Genomic DNA, 13,528 nt, shown 5'->3' with positions numbered 1-13,528 from the left:
GAATAATTTTGCAATCAGAGATCTGATACTTAAGAAAATGTATTTGTAATATTTCAGTAAAAAATCTGAAATTATTCTTACCGTCAGATCGAAGCCTAGAGATGACATAGTGAAATTCAATTGAGTTAAATCCTTTATTTGCTTACCTCTGGACAAAATCTTGCCAAATTCAAGCTATAACTTTCTACACTGCTAGATATATCCTGAGAGATTCTAGATTTGTCTTCCCTGAATTTCTTCCCCGTCCCACCTCCAGATCGGGACTACACAATCTCTAGATTTGGACCTTTCTAGCAAAAGTTCTTGTATTGCCAAAAGTCTCTCCCTCTGGTCCTGTAGGTACATATTCCATCATATTCACATACAAAAGTAATTAAAATACATAATTTATAAATAAATGCATGCAGGAAAAGCTGATAGATCAATAGTCATAATATGCATGTGCATGCACATTCTGTATTCTGAAAATATACATATTCTTGGCTTTTGCTAGAATCAATTTACTTACTTGGTTGCCTTTAAGTAATAATCCTATTTTAAAAAATCACTTAAATGCATTACTGCAAGATTTCAGGGTAACAATTTGAAATTCACTGATTTAGATTAATTAATAGTATGCTAGCTCTCTTAAATGGCCATAATGTAGAAGTTAAGTCCTACTCCACTGTTGAACATTTTCAGAAACATTCATAAATATAAATGTATCAGAAGAGTATTTTTTACTCCTGATAAGCAGTAGATTACAAAATAAAAAGTTGCAGACTAGGATGGGAAGCACAGACATTGTGGCTATGATAAATCCTTTCTAAATGAAATTTATAATCAATCTTTTTGTGTTTGTTTTCATATTAACATTTCTAGAAAAAGTGCTGAATACAAACATCATAATAGCTAATGAAGCCTAATTTCTGTACCTTTTCCAATCCATTCTGTTTGTTGAGACTTTTTGAGATTGCTAGAAACCTTTTGATGTACAAGTGTTCAATGATTTCTCACTTAATCATAATATTAAAGTCCCACTTTTCTAAGCAGTCACTGTTCTGTCTTTCAATTGCTGGCTGAATATAAAGACAGACAGGCAAACTCTACAAAGGCTTCCATACAAAGTTTCTTTATTGGATCACAAGGCATTCTCAAGGTATAATTCACAGTTATGTCGAGATTCATCTAATGTCCAAATATTTGCATAGCTGACTTCATAGTGTAAAATTATAGTGATCTTCATCCCACAATGATGGAACAAAGTATGAGACACCAGCAGGGTGCTGGAATCCAAGCAAGAGTAAAGGAAACTCCCCCAACCCAACCAAGGGTCAATTCAGTGACCAATCAGGATTACAGATGTGACCACATGACATGAACTACATTTACCATGATGTTTTAACTACATTTACCATGAGGCATTCCCTTAAGGGGATAGCTCCCAATTCCTAACTAACTTTCCCAATTCTCAATTAACTATATACTGTCTGGACAGCACAGTCACTTTGAGGTCTATTTTATCTATCCTGGGAAGTTGAAAAATTGTATATTACTTTATCCTTGTTTTGAGGCCTGATATCAAATTTGTGTCCATTAACTATTTTGTATAAGGTTTTCACCATTTGTTCTATATATAATACAGAGGAACATTCCTGGTAAATTGCTTCTGGACACAACCAAATCAGGTCACGACCGGAGTCCGGGAACAGACTATGTTCACAACCCAAGGCTCCACTGTATAGGTGAACTGTCATCTATCTTAAAAATTTTAATGCGGATTCCTGCATGGAACAAGAAAAGAGACTTGATAATCTAATGTTTAGTCATTTATTCATAATTAAAACATTTATTTTGGAATGTTTGCATTTACCATAGTTACCTAACTATTTCATCTTTTCATTAGTTGTTATAAGAAATAATAAGCTAACAGGTTGAATACTACAGTATAATCATCAAACTCAGAACTTGTCTCAACAAATCATAGCACCTTCAGAAAACTTATTTGGTAAGATGAAATCTGTCCACAGATTTGTATCCCTTTTTCCCTTTAAAGACAGAAAATATAAGGGAGTCAGGTTTATGTCTCTCGTGCCTGCACAATATCTCAAGGCTAGCTCCCTGCTTAATGCCCCCCTCCTTGTCTGGCTGGGAGTTTCTCAATATCTGGTTCCTTTTGGTTTAAGATAATTGTTTCTTTAAATGAAAATTCATTAATAAAAGAAACTTGGTAAGATTAAGTGTCTGTTTAGAATCAATTATTCTTCTACTGCATTGGGCTGTATTTTCACATTTTATAATATACTTATTCTTTAGGCACATACAAGTATAAGATACAGGACCTGACATAAGCACTCTGCTAATGAATACAAATTTATTTTTAAAAAAGTTTGTTGCAAACTCTGACAACTTCCATTGCTCTAGAGATGGTTTTGGCCAGAGGAATTTTTATAACTTTGGCCTCTTTATTGCTTTGCCTGCCTTCCAGATGAGCAGAGGGAGATCAGCTTTTGTTTTACCGACAAGCATACAGGCATGATTTCTCAGAGTCTCTCACTGCATTTGTAGAAGGTTTAAAGACAGAGGTTTGATTTTCCTTTGAGAGCTGGGAAATATCTGACTCTCCTTGTTATGCAAATGGAGTCTTTGAGATAGCAGGAAGACAAATTGAGCAGAGACGAGGGGGGTTTACTGGTTTTCAACTCTGCGGTTAGAAAGTTCTCTTTGTTCCTGGCATGTGGGGGAATTCCAACCCCTCCCACCATCCAACCAGCATGTAAAGAGTTCCGATGCTCACAAAGAGAGAGAGAGAGATGATGCATATTCACTCCTGGCTCCAATATTACTTTGCTTTATCAGCAATCCAAATTAACAGTCTTTATACTGATGGGTTTCAGGAGATCATCTTTAACATTTCTGTATTCTGCACAGTAGTGGATTTTTAAGCTGTGCAGATGCAGATAGATAAGCTCAACAAGACGTCCATAACAAAGTACATTTATTGGTTCATCTGGTATCCTCATAACTCACATTTGTGACAAAGTTCTTCTTTAATGACCAATCCTTTGTATATCTGCCTTGTAGTAAAAGATGGTTATCTCCTAACCCATCTCGTAGCGATAGAAAGTAGCTGCCATGAATTAGGGAGTTCAGGCAAAAGTGAGGAAAAACTCCCCCAACCCATCAAGGGTCAAATTAGTGACCAATTGGGGTTACAGATGTGGCCACGTGACATGAACTACATTTTCCAGGATACGTTTAATTACATTTACCATGATGCATTCCTTAAGGGGACAGCTCATTATTCCTAAGTGACTATCCAATTCCCATAGACTGGCTGGGAAAGCACAACAACTAAGAACTAGTAACAGAATTTCAAGAGATAAAGGCTTCTAGAAAAATATTTTTATCATTTTTCTCCATTATGCCCTGCCTTGATCACAAACTCCTATCTGGCCTGCTTTTCTATCCAAATCATGAAACTCTTCCTGCTTGACAACTTTCATTCTCATTATTCCACTTGTTTTTACTTTCTCTTTGATATTGACAATGCCTCAAAATGATCTCAACCAACCATTTTCCATTCCTGGTAAAACTCTCATTTTCCAGTAACGATCATCCTACAATTTATTTGCTCTGATCAATGATATACAATCTTTTGTCGATCAAGAACCAAGCTTGTCCTTTAGAAACATGTTAGGAATGGTAATCTAAACAATGGATAGGATAGGACAAAATGTAAGTTTGATTTAATTAAAATTGAGTGCAATTAAATATCACTATTTCTGGTTATTTAATAATCATCTTCTGTAATACAAATAACAAAATTAGGTTATTTCTTGGAGAGACCTAGGAGACTATGCCCAAAATTTTAAAGTATTAGCATCAGATTATGTACTTATTTTATATAATTTAAACCAAGAACCCCAATGCCAATGTAAAAGCTATTTTTCCTTTCCCCAGATTCTTTTACCTGTGAGGTTTTCATTAAGCGAATCCTCACTGCTGCTGTCACTGAAAGAAGGCACTGGAGTAACAGAAAGTGAAGCTGGACAGGACAAAGGAGCAGATAAGTTGGTCTGTGGGACATAATACTGAGATGTGCCAGCCTCTTCATAGAAAGGGAAAGGGAGAGGATGGAAAGCTTGAGAGCAGGGATTTTTCCAATGAGAAAGTCCAATTGAGAACTGGCCAGAAGCATCAAAACCTGAAAATAAGCAAGGTATGCATTAACATAGGAAGAGCCTTACTGGATAAACAGCCCTATTTGACAGAATATTATCTTTGAAAGATGAACAGATTTGGAGATAGGGAAGAATTCACCACTCTCTGCTATTTAGAGAGAGATCTAGAGATTTATTTATTTGTGTACAGGCTTTATTATTTTTACAAATAAGTCAAGATGACAAATATCTAATAGTCCTTCTTTCTCCTATTTTTCCCACAATAACAGGCCCGTGAAGTGAGTTGGGTTGAGAGAAAGTGTCTGGCCCAAGGTCACCCAGCTGGCCTTCATGGCTAAAGCAACACTAGAACTCTCCCACTTAAACACAAGACCAAACTGGCTCTAATAAGCCAGCTAGCAAGCTAACTAACTAACTATTTATTTGTCCTTAGAAATGTGTAGTGGATATATCCCCTTTTCTATGTTCACCTTAAGATTTGTTCCAAGGTAAAAGAAAGAGAAATTTTTGCTGAGTGAACAGAAATTTGCACATGACATTAAATACAGCTTGGAATATCTTTATATGTGTGTCTAGTAACTGATTTTTTTAAAGCCAGTCACGTTTACAGTCATTCAGTTTGAAACCAGTTATTCAAAGCAATTTCAGAATGTATAAAACTCATGGCCAATTATGCAAATATTTGTACACAATCTAAAAAAACAATGGAATCTTGTTTCCTACAGACCTGGTTCTAACAAGCTGGTTATAATAATAGTTTTAATTCTAATCAAGTTATTATCACCAAAATAAATCTATATAGAAACTTGACTATTTGACTCCTATAGAGATGGTCCTCAATTTATGACTGACTGCCTAGCGACCATTCGATGTTCCAACAGACCTCCACAGAGCTACTCACAACTCAGATTTGAAGTTCTGACAACTGGGTCCTACCCACAGTCATGTGATTAAATTTATGGCTGTTTGTAGCATCCCGGGGTCATATGACTATAATTTAGGATGGGTTTTTGCCAGAAACTGGCATTTACTTTCAATTTCCAACAAAAAACACCCATTGCTGAAGGTAGATTTGCTAATAGCCACTGAGTTCACCTTACAATTGCCACATTTGCTTAATGAACACAACAAAAAAGATAATAAAATTGTGCACAATCATGCGGTGTCCCACTTAATGACCAGCACAATTTAAATCCACAATTCCAGGCTCAACTATGATCATAAGTTGAAGCCTATCTATAGTGCAAACACAGGCAGGAGTAGGTATCATTAAAGTTGTAAAATGAACAAAATAAAACTATTTATAAAAGAGAAAATTCAATAAGATGATTTAAGCATTCAGTTTTTGAGATTAAAAATAATTATTTTTAATTAGTTTTGATTAGATATTTCCTCAAACTTTATTGTAGCAAATATAAAGCAACTTTCTGCCTCAGTTTCTTCTAGAAGCTCTTTCTTCAAAATGGTTGATTTCAGGAAATATTTGCTGGATCTACTGTTCTCCCAGTTACCTAAACCACCCATGTTTTATTTCTTTCTGGAATGTTTGCACCTTCTTGAAATTTGTATGGAACCTTTATCAATTGACAATTTTTGCTGGTTTCCTAGACAGAGAATCATGCCTCAGTTTTTGGCTAATTCCTATTTACAGATATTGGTCATATAAGACGTTTTACCAGTAAAGCCAAAGATATTAAACTTGATATTCAATCACTAAATTTCCACAGTATTAAGAGAAAGGACTTCTGAATCTCCACAAGAGGCAACATGAGCTGTCTGAGCCAAGGATATCCATTGCTTATCTACATAAACCATATCACCAGTCAGAATCATGGATCTCACAATCAACACAAATTGTAATGTATTATGTGTCTGGTCCCTATCTAAATCCAAAATACCTTCAGTTGATTTATGACTTTTCTTGAGCTACAGTCACCTTCTCATAACAATTGTTAACTATAAAAATTGCAACTGTTTTAGGCTTCATGTGACAAATCAAATCCAAGCTTCAGAAGAAATAGCAGCTCTCCAAATTCATTTACCTAGTTCTCTTCTTTATACAATTTTTATAAAATATAAACACATATTTTTATCACAAAGTTTGTGCATAACGTTGTTACAATATCTACTGTAAATTAGTAGAATCACAAGGTTCAACATTAATTTTTCTATAAACTAAAAGGAAAACAAAGTGTATCCAATTTCTTACCTACTGTAATTTGGCTGATGCAACTATGGTAGCTGGTTCCAACAGAAAGACTGCTGCTGCCATGAGAAATATTATTATCTAAAATAAAAATGCAGGATAATATATATATATACAACACAATGGTTGTAATTAAAACTTTGTATTTGAGTCTTAAGTTTTCCTACAAATCCTCTTTGGACATGACAATAAAGAGGAAATGCATGACCAAAAAAAGGGCAAAGATTGGGCAAACTTATTGGTTGAAATGTATATGTTAATGTAAATGTGGGGGGTGGTTGTATGCAAATATATATTTTTCTGTAGTTAATATGTTATCTCAGTATAGTAGGCTATTCTATTTTTTTAACAGCAGTACTTTCCCCTTTAAATAATGGAATTATAATGATGACAATCCAACTTATATGATATGCGTGTGGATATGTGTGGATGCCTGCTATCTACTTTGGTATGAAAGTTCTGATTTGGACCATTTTGGACCATATTTCAACCATTTCTGTAATTAATTGTACTACTGAGTAATTTGTTCAGAAATCCATTTATGAAAGAGAAATACTTTAAAATGTAGGGTTCAAACTCAACTTTTGCTATAATTAGTCTCTATTTGTTTTTACTGATTATTAACTATTCGTTTCTCTACTGGTGAGAATTTCATCTTAAATAATATCTTGTGGATCTAGCACTCATAAATAGTATATCAACATTTATGTGCCAGAAAGAAAACAATTAATAAAATCTTGATTTGTGGAAATGCTGTTCTTCCTTTACTTTGCAATAGATACATGTACTTTCCAATTCTTCTAAATAATCACTGGTGGTATGTTTAGTCTGGCATTAATGGCACTAATGTTTATAAATTATTATTTTTGACATTTTTAAAAAATATGCCTTCTTTGCAAATAAAAAATCAAGTGATATCCCAATGTTTTAAATGGCAGCAGATAAAATGTGATACATGTTTGCTGTAAATTTTAAGATTAACTTTTAACAATACTAATACAGAGACCAAAATAGCAGCATGAGCCCAAACACACATTTGCAAAGTGTTCCTATGTATATTTACTCAGAAAGAAATTCAGTTCTACCCAAAACTACTTCTGTCTTAATATGTATAAAAATTCAGCCTAAATTATTCTTTCTGGAGTTCTCATACTCAGTTCTAGCTTTTCACTGCATCTGACATCAAAACTCTGTAAAAATTGTCTTAAAAGTAAAATGAAGCATTTTCTCTTCAGCCAGCAAAAGTGCGCTTATCTTAGACATCCATTGGCTGCATTCACACAAGGTGCTTACTTCATAGTTAGCAAATCATTTAATTTCCTATTTTAACCTAATTTTCTGTGGTCACTCCACACAGAAAACTCACAGTAAACTGGGCACATAAACATACTAGGCTAAAATGTGACTGGCTAGATAGTAATGCCATGTTTCATATGAATATAGTCATGCAATCTTGGACATGAGTAAATAAAAAGACAGTAAAGTGTTTTTCCATAATGCTGCTACTTCCCACTGAAGCAAAGAACCTGGAAACCTAATACTTTGTTGCACACAGAGTGTGATACCATAATGATCCCATATTTTTATACTAATATAAAATCCTCACTGCTAATGAAAAATATATATATTTAATAGTAAGAGATGTTTTACCGTATTCAGGCACAGAAGCCATTCTGCTGCCTTTCTCGATGGTGTTATTGACAGGGGTACAAAATATAGTCACATCTTTCAGCGATGTTTGCAGTTCTGCTTTCTGAATAGCTCCCATTTTGCAGCAGATCTGATTCCTTGTGCATCGGCTTGGTGGAAGTCTTCTCTGCAAGTTCCTCTCTGCTTCTGAAAGTGACTACGTGCAGAGGGCCCACATTCTAAGCCAAGCATCTCAATTATATTGCCCCCTCTCTGTTGAAACAACTGGAAGTTGTTTTTCCTCCAGCAGGCACATGGACTGGTTTTCTTCCACATGCTGCTTCTGCTATTCCGAAACCGACACGAGGGTAGATTCATTTTTGTAAAGTTTTTCGGAAATGCTCATTTCTACCCGGGGGAAACAGAAATAGCAGGCTTTTAGCTGTTTCAGTTGCATAGATATATGAAGGACAATTAGGAAAGGAAGGTAATCCTTAAGCAATATTCCCAATGTAAAATTACCCCTTAAACATTTTTTGTATAGCTAGAATAAGCACACACTTGAACAAATCCAGCACAAAGCTCAGTCAGCCAAATACAATAGTTTCTTGTCTAGGTTAGGGCATTTTGTATTAAATCATGGTTTGTTTAAATGTGGATCATGGAATAAATGCCTAGGTTTACCCAACATGCTAAGCTATAACCATAGTTTATAAATCACAATTAGTAAGGTCACATAACACACTAAGCCAAAACCTAACAAGCTGCAGTATACTCCAGTTTAGCATAAAGTATGAATTCAGCCATAGAATTACTGAGTCCAATCTTTTTCCTATGCAAAAAGAAAATGATGATGCCATAGATTAGAAACAAGATTTGTTTGCAAGATGGTCACTACCAGTGGTGGGATTCAAATTTTTTTACTACCAGTTCTGTGGGCGTGGCTTGGTGGACGTGGCTTGGTGGGCATGGCAGGGGAAGGATACTATAAAATCTCCATTCCCACCCCACTCCAGGGGAAATGTTACTACAAAATCCCCATTCCCTCTCCACCCCACTAACCTGCTTTCCAACTCCGTTCTCCTGTGCAGGGCAACCAAAGAAGACCCAGCCAATCAGCTGGGACTCAGGAGGTAGAGAATAGATAGGGGTGGGGCCAGTCAGAGGTGGTATTTGCCGGTTCTCTGAACTACTCAAAATTTCCTCTGCCGGTTCTCCAGAACTGGTGAGAACCTGCTTAATACCACCTCTGGTCACTACGGAATTTCCATGTAGAGCTCTCCATTGTGAACATAGGTTTTCACAAAGGTTAGAGATGGCAGGGTAGCTTTATCAGAACAAAAGTTAATCAAGGAAAAAGGTTTATGTTAACTAAAGGAATAAGATATTTATGTCTTCATTTATTTTTAAGGTATTCAAAGTGCTAGCTTAAGGAGATTCCTTATTTTTGTCAAGTTTACTTGAAACATTTTTAAACTTTTTTAAGTCAAAAGAGTCATCAAACTATATGTACCAATAATAACTCCCAAAACAAAACAAAAAAAACAGATTACCCATAACAATAAGGAAGCTTCAATCCAAAAAGAGACCACTTTGGCGGAAAAACAAATCTGGTCACGTTGCCAACTTCAAAAACTGATACAAAAATTTATGCCACCAGATAAAGACAGAATGCACCAATTATCACATTAAACAAGAGGAAAACCTTCTATGCACCAATTCCACCCGCGCTTTCTACAATTTTAGAAACAACAAACTAAAAGACTCAAGGTCCATCCCACCCCTGATAGGACCAAATGGTAAAGACTGCAACAATGACATCATTAAACCCAACATCTTTAACACATTATTTGGCTCAGCATTTGTAAACAGCAATGGATCATGCCCAGTATTTCCTAGCCGAACCACAAAAAACTACAATGATCTAATACATATCGATTTTACAGAAGACAATGTTGAAAAAGCACTACACAATCTAAAACCATCTCTTATCTATTGGACTGGATGGAATATGTGCCTACTTCTTAAAAAAGCTATCCACTGCCATAACCGAACCTCTAAGCATAATCTTTGAAAAATCTTTCAGGACCAGTTCCTTGCCTAACCTATGGTCACAAGCCACCGTCATACCCATCTTCAAAAAGGGAGACCCAGCCTAGTTGAAAAATAACAGACCAATCTCCTTATGCTGCATCACCTGTAAAGTCATGGAATCAATTATTAACCATCATCCTCCACTTAGAAACAAACAACCTACTCTCTAATAAACAATTTGGTTTCAGAAAAAAACTATCCTGTAATCTGCAACTCTTACACTGCAAAAACATATGGACTACACAACTCGATCCAGGAAAAACAATAGACAAAATCTACATAGACTTCTATAAAACCTTTGATTCAGTGGTACACGACAAACTACTCCTAAAACTAAAATCTTATGGTATCTCTGGACAACTGGGCATAACTGGACAGAAGCATTCCTGTCAAACAGACAACAAATGGTCAAAATTGGGAGCGTCCTATCAAATTCTGTACCTGTCAATAGTGGTGTCCCCCAAGGCAGTGTTCTAGGACCAACTCTCTTCCTACTCTACATAAATGACTTCTGTGATCATATTAAGAGCAACTGCGTTCTCTTCACTGATGATGTAAAGCTGTTCAATACCACAGACAATACAGCTACCCTTCAAAAAGATCTTGACTATGTATCAGAATGGTCAAACAAATGGCAACTTCAAATCTCAACAAATAAATGCTCTGTCTTACACATTGGCAAAAAAAGAATCAGAAAATAAAATACAAGCTGAATAGTCAAGACCTTGTTGATGATCCAAGCTCTGTAAATACTCATCTCTAATGATCTAAGTGCTAGAGCCCACTGTAACTACATAGCCAAAAAGGCATTAAGAGTTGTTAACCTAATCCTACGTAGCTTTTTCTCTGGTAATACCACACTACTAACTAGAGCATACAAAACATTTGCTAGACCAATACTCGAATACAGCTCATCAGTCTGGAACCCACATTACGTATCTGATATTAGCACAGTTGAGAAAGTCCAGAAATATTTCACAAGAAGAGTTCTCCACTCCCCTACTCATTGCAGAATACCTTATGCCACCAGACTTGAACTCTAGACCTAGAAAACCTAGAACTACGCTGCCTTCGGTCCGATCTAAATATAGTATATAAAATCATACATTGCAATGTCCTACCTTCAAATGAATACTTCAGCTTCAATCATAACAATACAAGAGCACACAATAGATACAAACTCAAGGTTAACCGCACCAAACTTGATTGCAGGAAATACGACTTCAGCAACAGAGTGGTCAATGTCTGGAATACTCTACCTGACTCTGCGGTTTTCTTCCCAAAAAACTTTAACCTTAGACTGTCTACTATTGACCTCACCCCTTTCCTAAGAGGTCTGTAGGGGGCGTGCATAAGCGCACCAACATGCCTACCGTCCCAATCCTATTGTTTCTTTTATTTTTCTTATATGTACCCATTTCATGTATTCATAACTACATATATACTTATACCTATTATCTTGTAAGCAATTGACAAATCAAAATAAATAAAAATAAAAATAAAATTTATATGCTAATCTTCAGCATTCAGAGTTCCCATTGACAGCTTCAAAAGAAAACATCAAAGTACAAGCACAAGCAAATAAGACAAAAAATCCCCTGAAAAAATAAGAATTGCAACTTATATGATTATTATTAACAGCTCTGATACATTATTTACAGAAGGCAGCTTTTCAGAGTCCTAGTAATATCATATCCTTCTACAATATAATGGTATGAATAATGATACTGTCCTAAGGAGAATGCTGAATGAGCCAAGCAATAGCAAATGGATCCCATGCTAGTGTGTATATAGCAATATTTCAATATTGTTTGCATAATGTACTCAGAAAAAGATACTCATCCTTAGATGGCTACTATTCTAAGCAATTTTACGATGAGAGATTCCACAGATCCCTGAAAGTCTAAATTATACCTTGTGCAAGGTTAATATACTCTGAACTATGATTATTCATTTCAGTCAAGCCTTCCATCACATCTGATGCTTACTTTCAAATACAATAAAAATATTTTCCTACAGTGGTTCTGAACTAAATTATGATATTTCTAATCATAAATGCTTATTTGTGAATTTTTGGGTAAAGGAGATTTTTCATTGGCCAAACATTAGACATATTGACCTCTACTTTTCTTTTAAATGTCTATTTTATTGTGCATCAAAACAGACATTGCCATGAGCATGAAGGAAATGTTTCACTTTTATTATATTAACATAAAGGTTGAAACACCCATGCGGGGTATGGGTCAACAGTGCAGGCCAATTGTGGGCATGACTAAATGATCAAAACCCATTCCTTTTAGAATATGTGTGATGTATTTTAAAAGGTGGCACACCTTTGATCTTGTTATGCTTGCCAGTTTGACACTCTTACCAATTTATGCATGCCCCTGGATAAAAGTGTAGCAACTTAAATCTGACTCCCGCTATTTGGACTTGGACATGTTGTTTTCTTGCAACACTATAGAAGCAGCAATTATTTTTTTATCTCACTTAGATCTGCTAAGTTCAGCTAAAGCTGGCTAAGTGCTTCTGTCTGTTCTGAGCTTATCTCAACTACTTGTGGCCAGTGAGTACTCCTTTTCCCCAAGGACTGGGAAACAGTAAGTATGAATATTTCAGTCTCAAACTTGGACTTAGCAAAACACAGTACATGTTTTGTTTGGTGTAGTTTGTTTTGATTAAACAACAACAATTTTGGAAAGCTTTAAAAGAAATTGGGGCATGAAGAAGTATATCCAATGAACAGAACAGAAAAAATATAACCCCAGAAAGTTTTGGAAGCAAATCAACAAGATTAATTTTCTCCCCCACCCCACAATACATCTTCTTCATTTTGGGTGAATAAATAGGTCACAGATGTTTCAACACTCCACATAGACATGCATTCTGTTCTGAAATAGAAAAGGGATGAAAAATATCCAAGACCACTTACAATACATTTAATGTAATGAAAAAAAAAGACCAAATCACTTTTTAATTATACCCTTCTCAGGTACAGTGTGTGTATACATCTACAATGGACATTCATGGAGGACACTTTATTAGTTCATTTTTATAGCAATTATCCAGTAGTGTAATTTTCTAAAGGGAAAAATGTTTTTTCCATAGCTCCTCCTTGGTCTTCTACATAACCACATTAATTAATATTATTCCTCTTGCCTCAAGGAACAGCTTGTTGCAATCAGAACAAACCACCTAAGAATGGCTGGTCTTGAATTAGAGGCCTGGAAAGCCAGCCTAAAAGAGGAACCAAGGAAAATCAATCTTTATTCTTGGCTTAGAGATTCCCTCCTTGCCCAAGTAGCTCAGTAGGTGACCTTATACAATTTACTCTCTCACAGAATTGTTATGTAGATAAGATGGTAGAGTTCAATCAAGCATATTCCCCCAAAATTTCTAAAAGGAAAGATAGAATAAAAATAAAATTTAAAAATCA

The 13,528-nt window shown here is 35.4% G+C and overlaps 1 protein-coding gene across 1 annotated transcript in view; it reads right to left on the bottom strand.

Annotated features, from left to right (window-relative positions):
- The window catches only part of ANO4 (anoctamin 4), a 93,490-nt gene extending 85,286 nt beyond the window's left edge, over window positions 1-8,204 (bottom strand). Inside the window, exons 1-3 of the mRNA XM_087968165.1 lie at window positions 8,020-8,204; window positions 6,373-6,450; window positions 3,953-4,186 (exon numbers count right to left, since the gene is read on the bottom strand). Of these exons, the coding sequence (XP_087824291.1) occupies window positions 3,953-4,186; window positions 6,373-6,450; window positions 8,020-8,137 (430 nt within the window). The 5' untranslated portion in view covers window positions 8,138-8,204. The remainder of the gene's footprint in view (window positions 1-3,952; window positions 4,187-6,372; window positions 6,451-8,019) is intronic.
- Between the last annotated feature and the right edge of the window lie 5,324 nt (window positions 8,205-13,528).

Source organism: Notechis scutatus, chromosome 6 (genome assembly GCF_049901735.1).
Source record: "Notechis scutatus isolate UNSWTSFEM ecotype Mainland chromosome 6, rNotScu1.2, whole genome shotgun sequence".
Taxonomy (NCBI): domain Eukaryota; kingdom Metazoa; phylum Chordata; class Lepidosauria; order Squamata; family Elapidae; genus Notechis; species Notechis scutatus.
The sequence above is the reverse complement of the archived record's forward strand: the minus strand, read 5'-3'. Positions and strand labels throughout refer to the sequence as shown.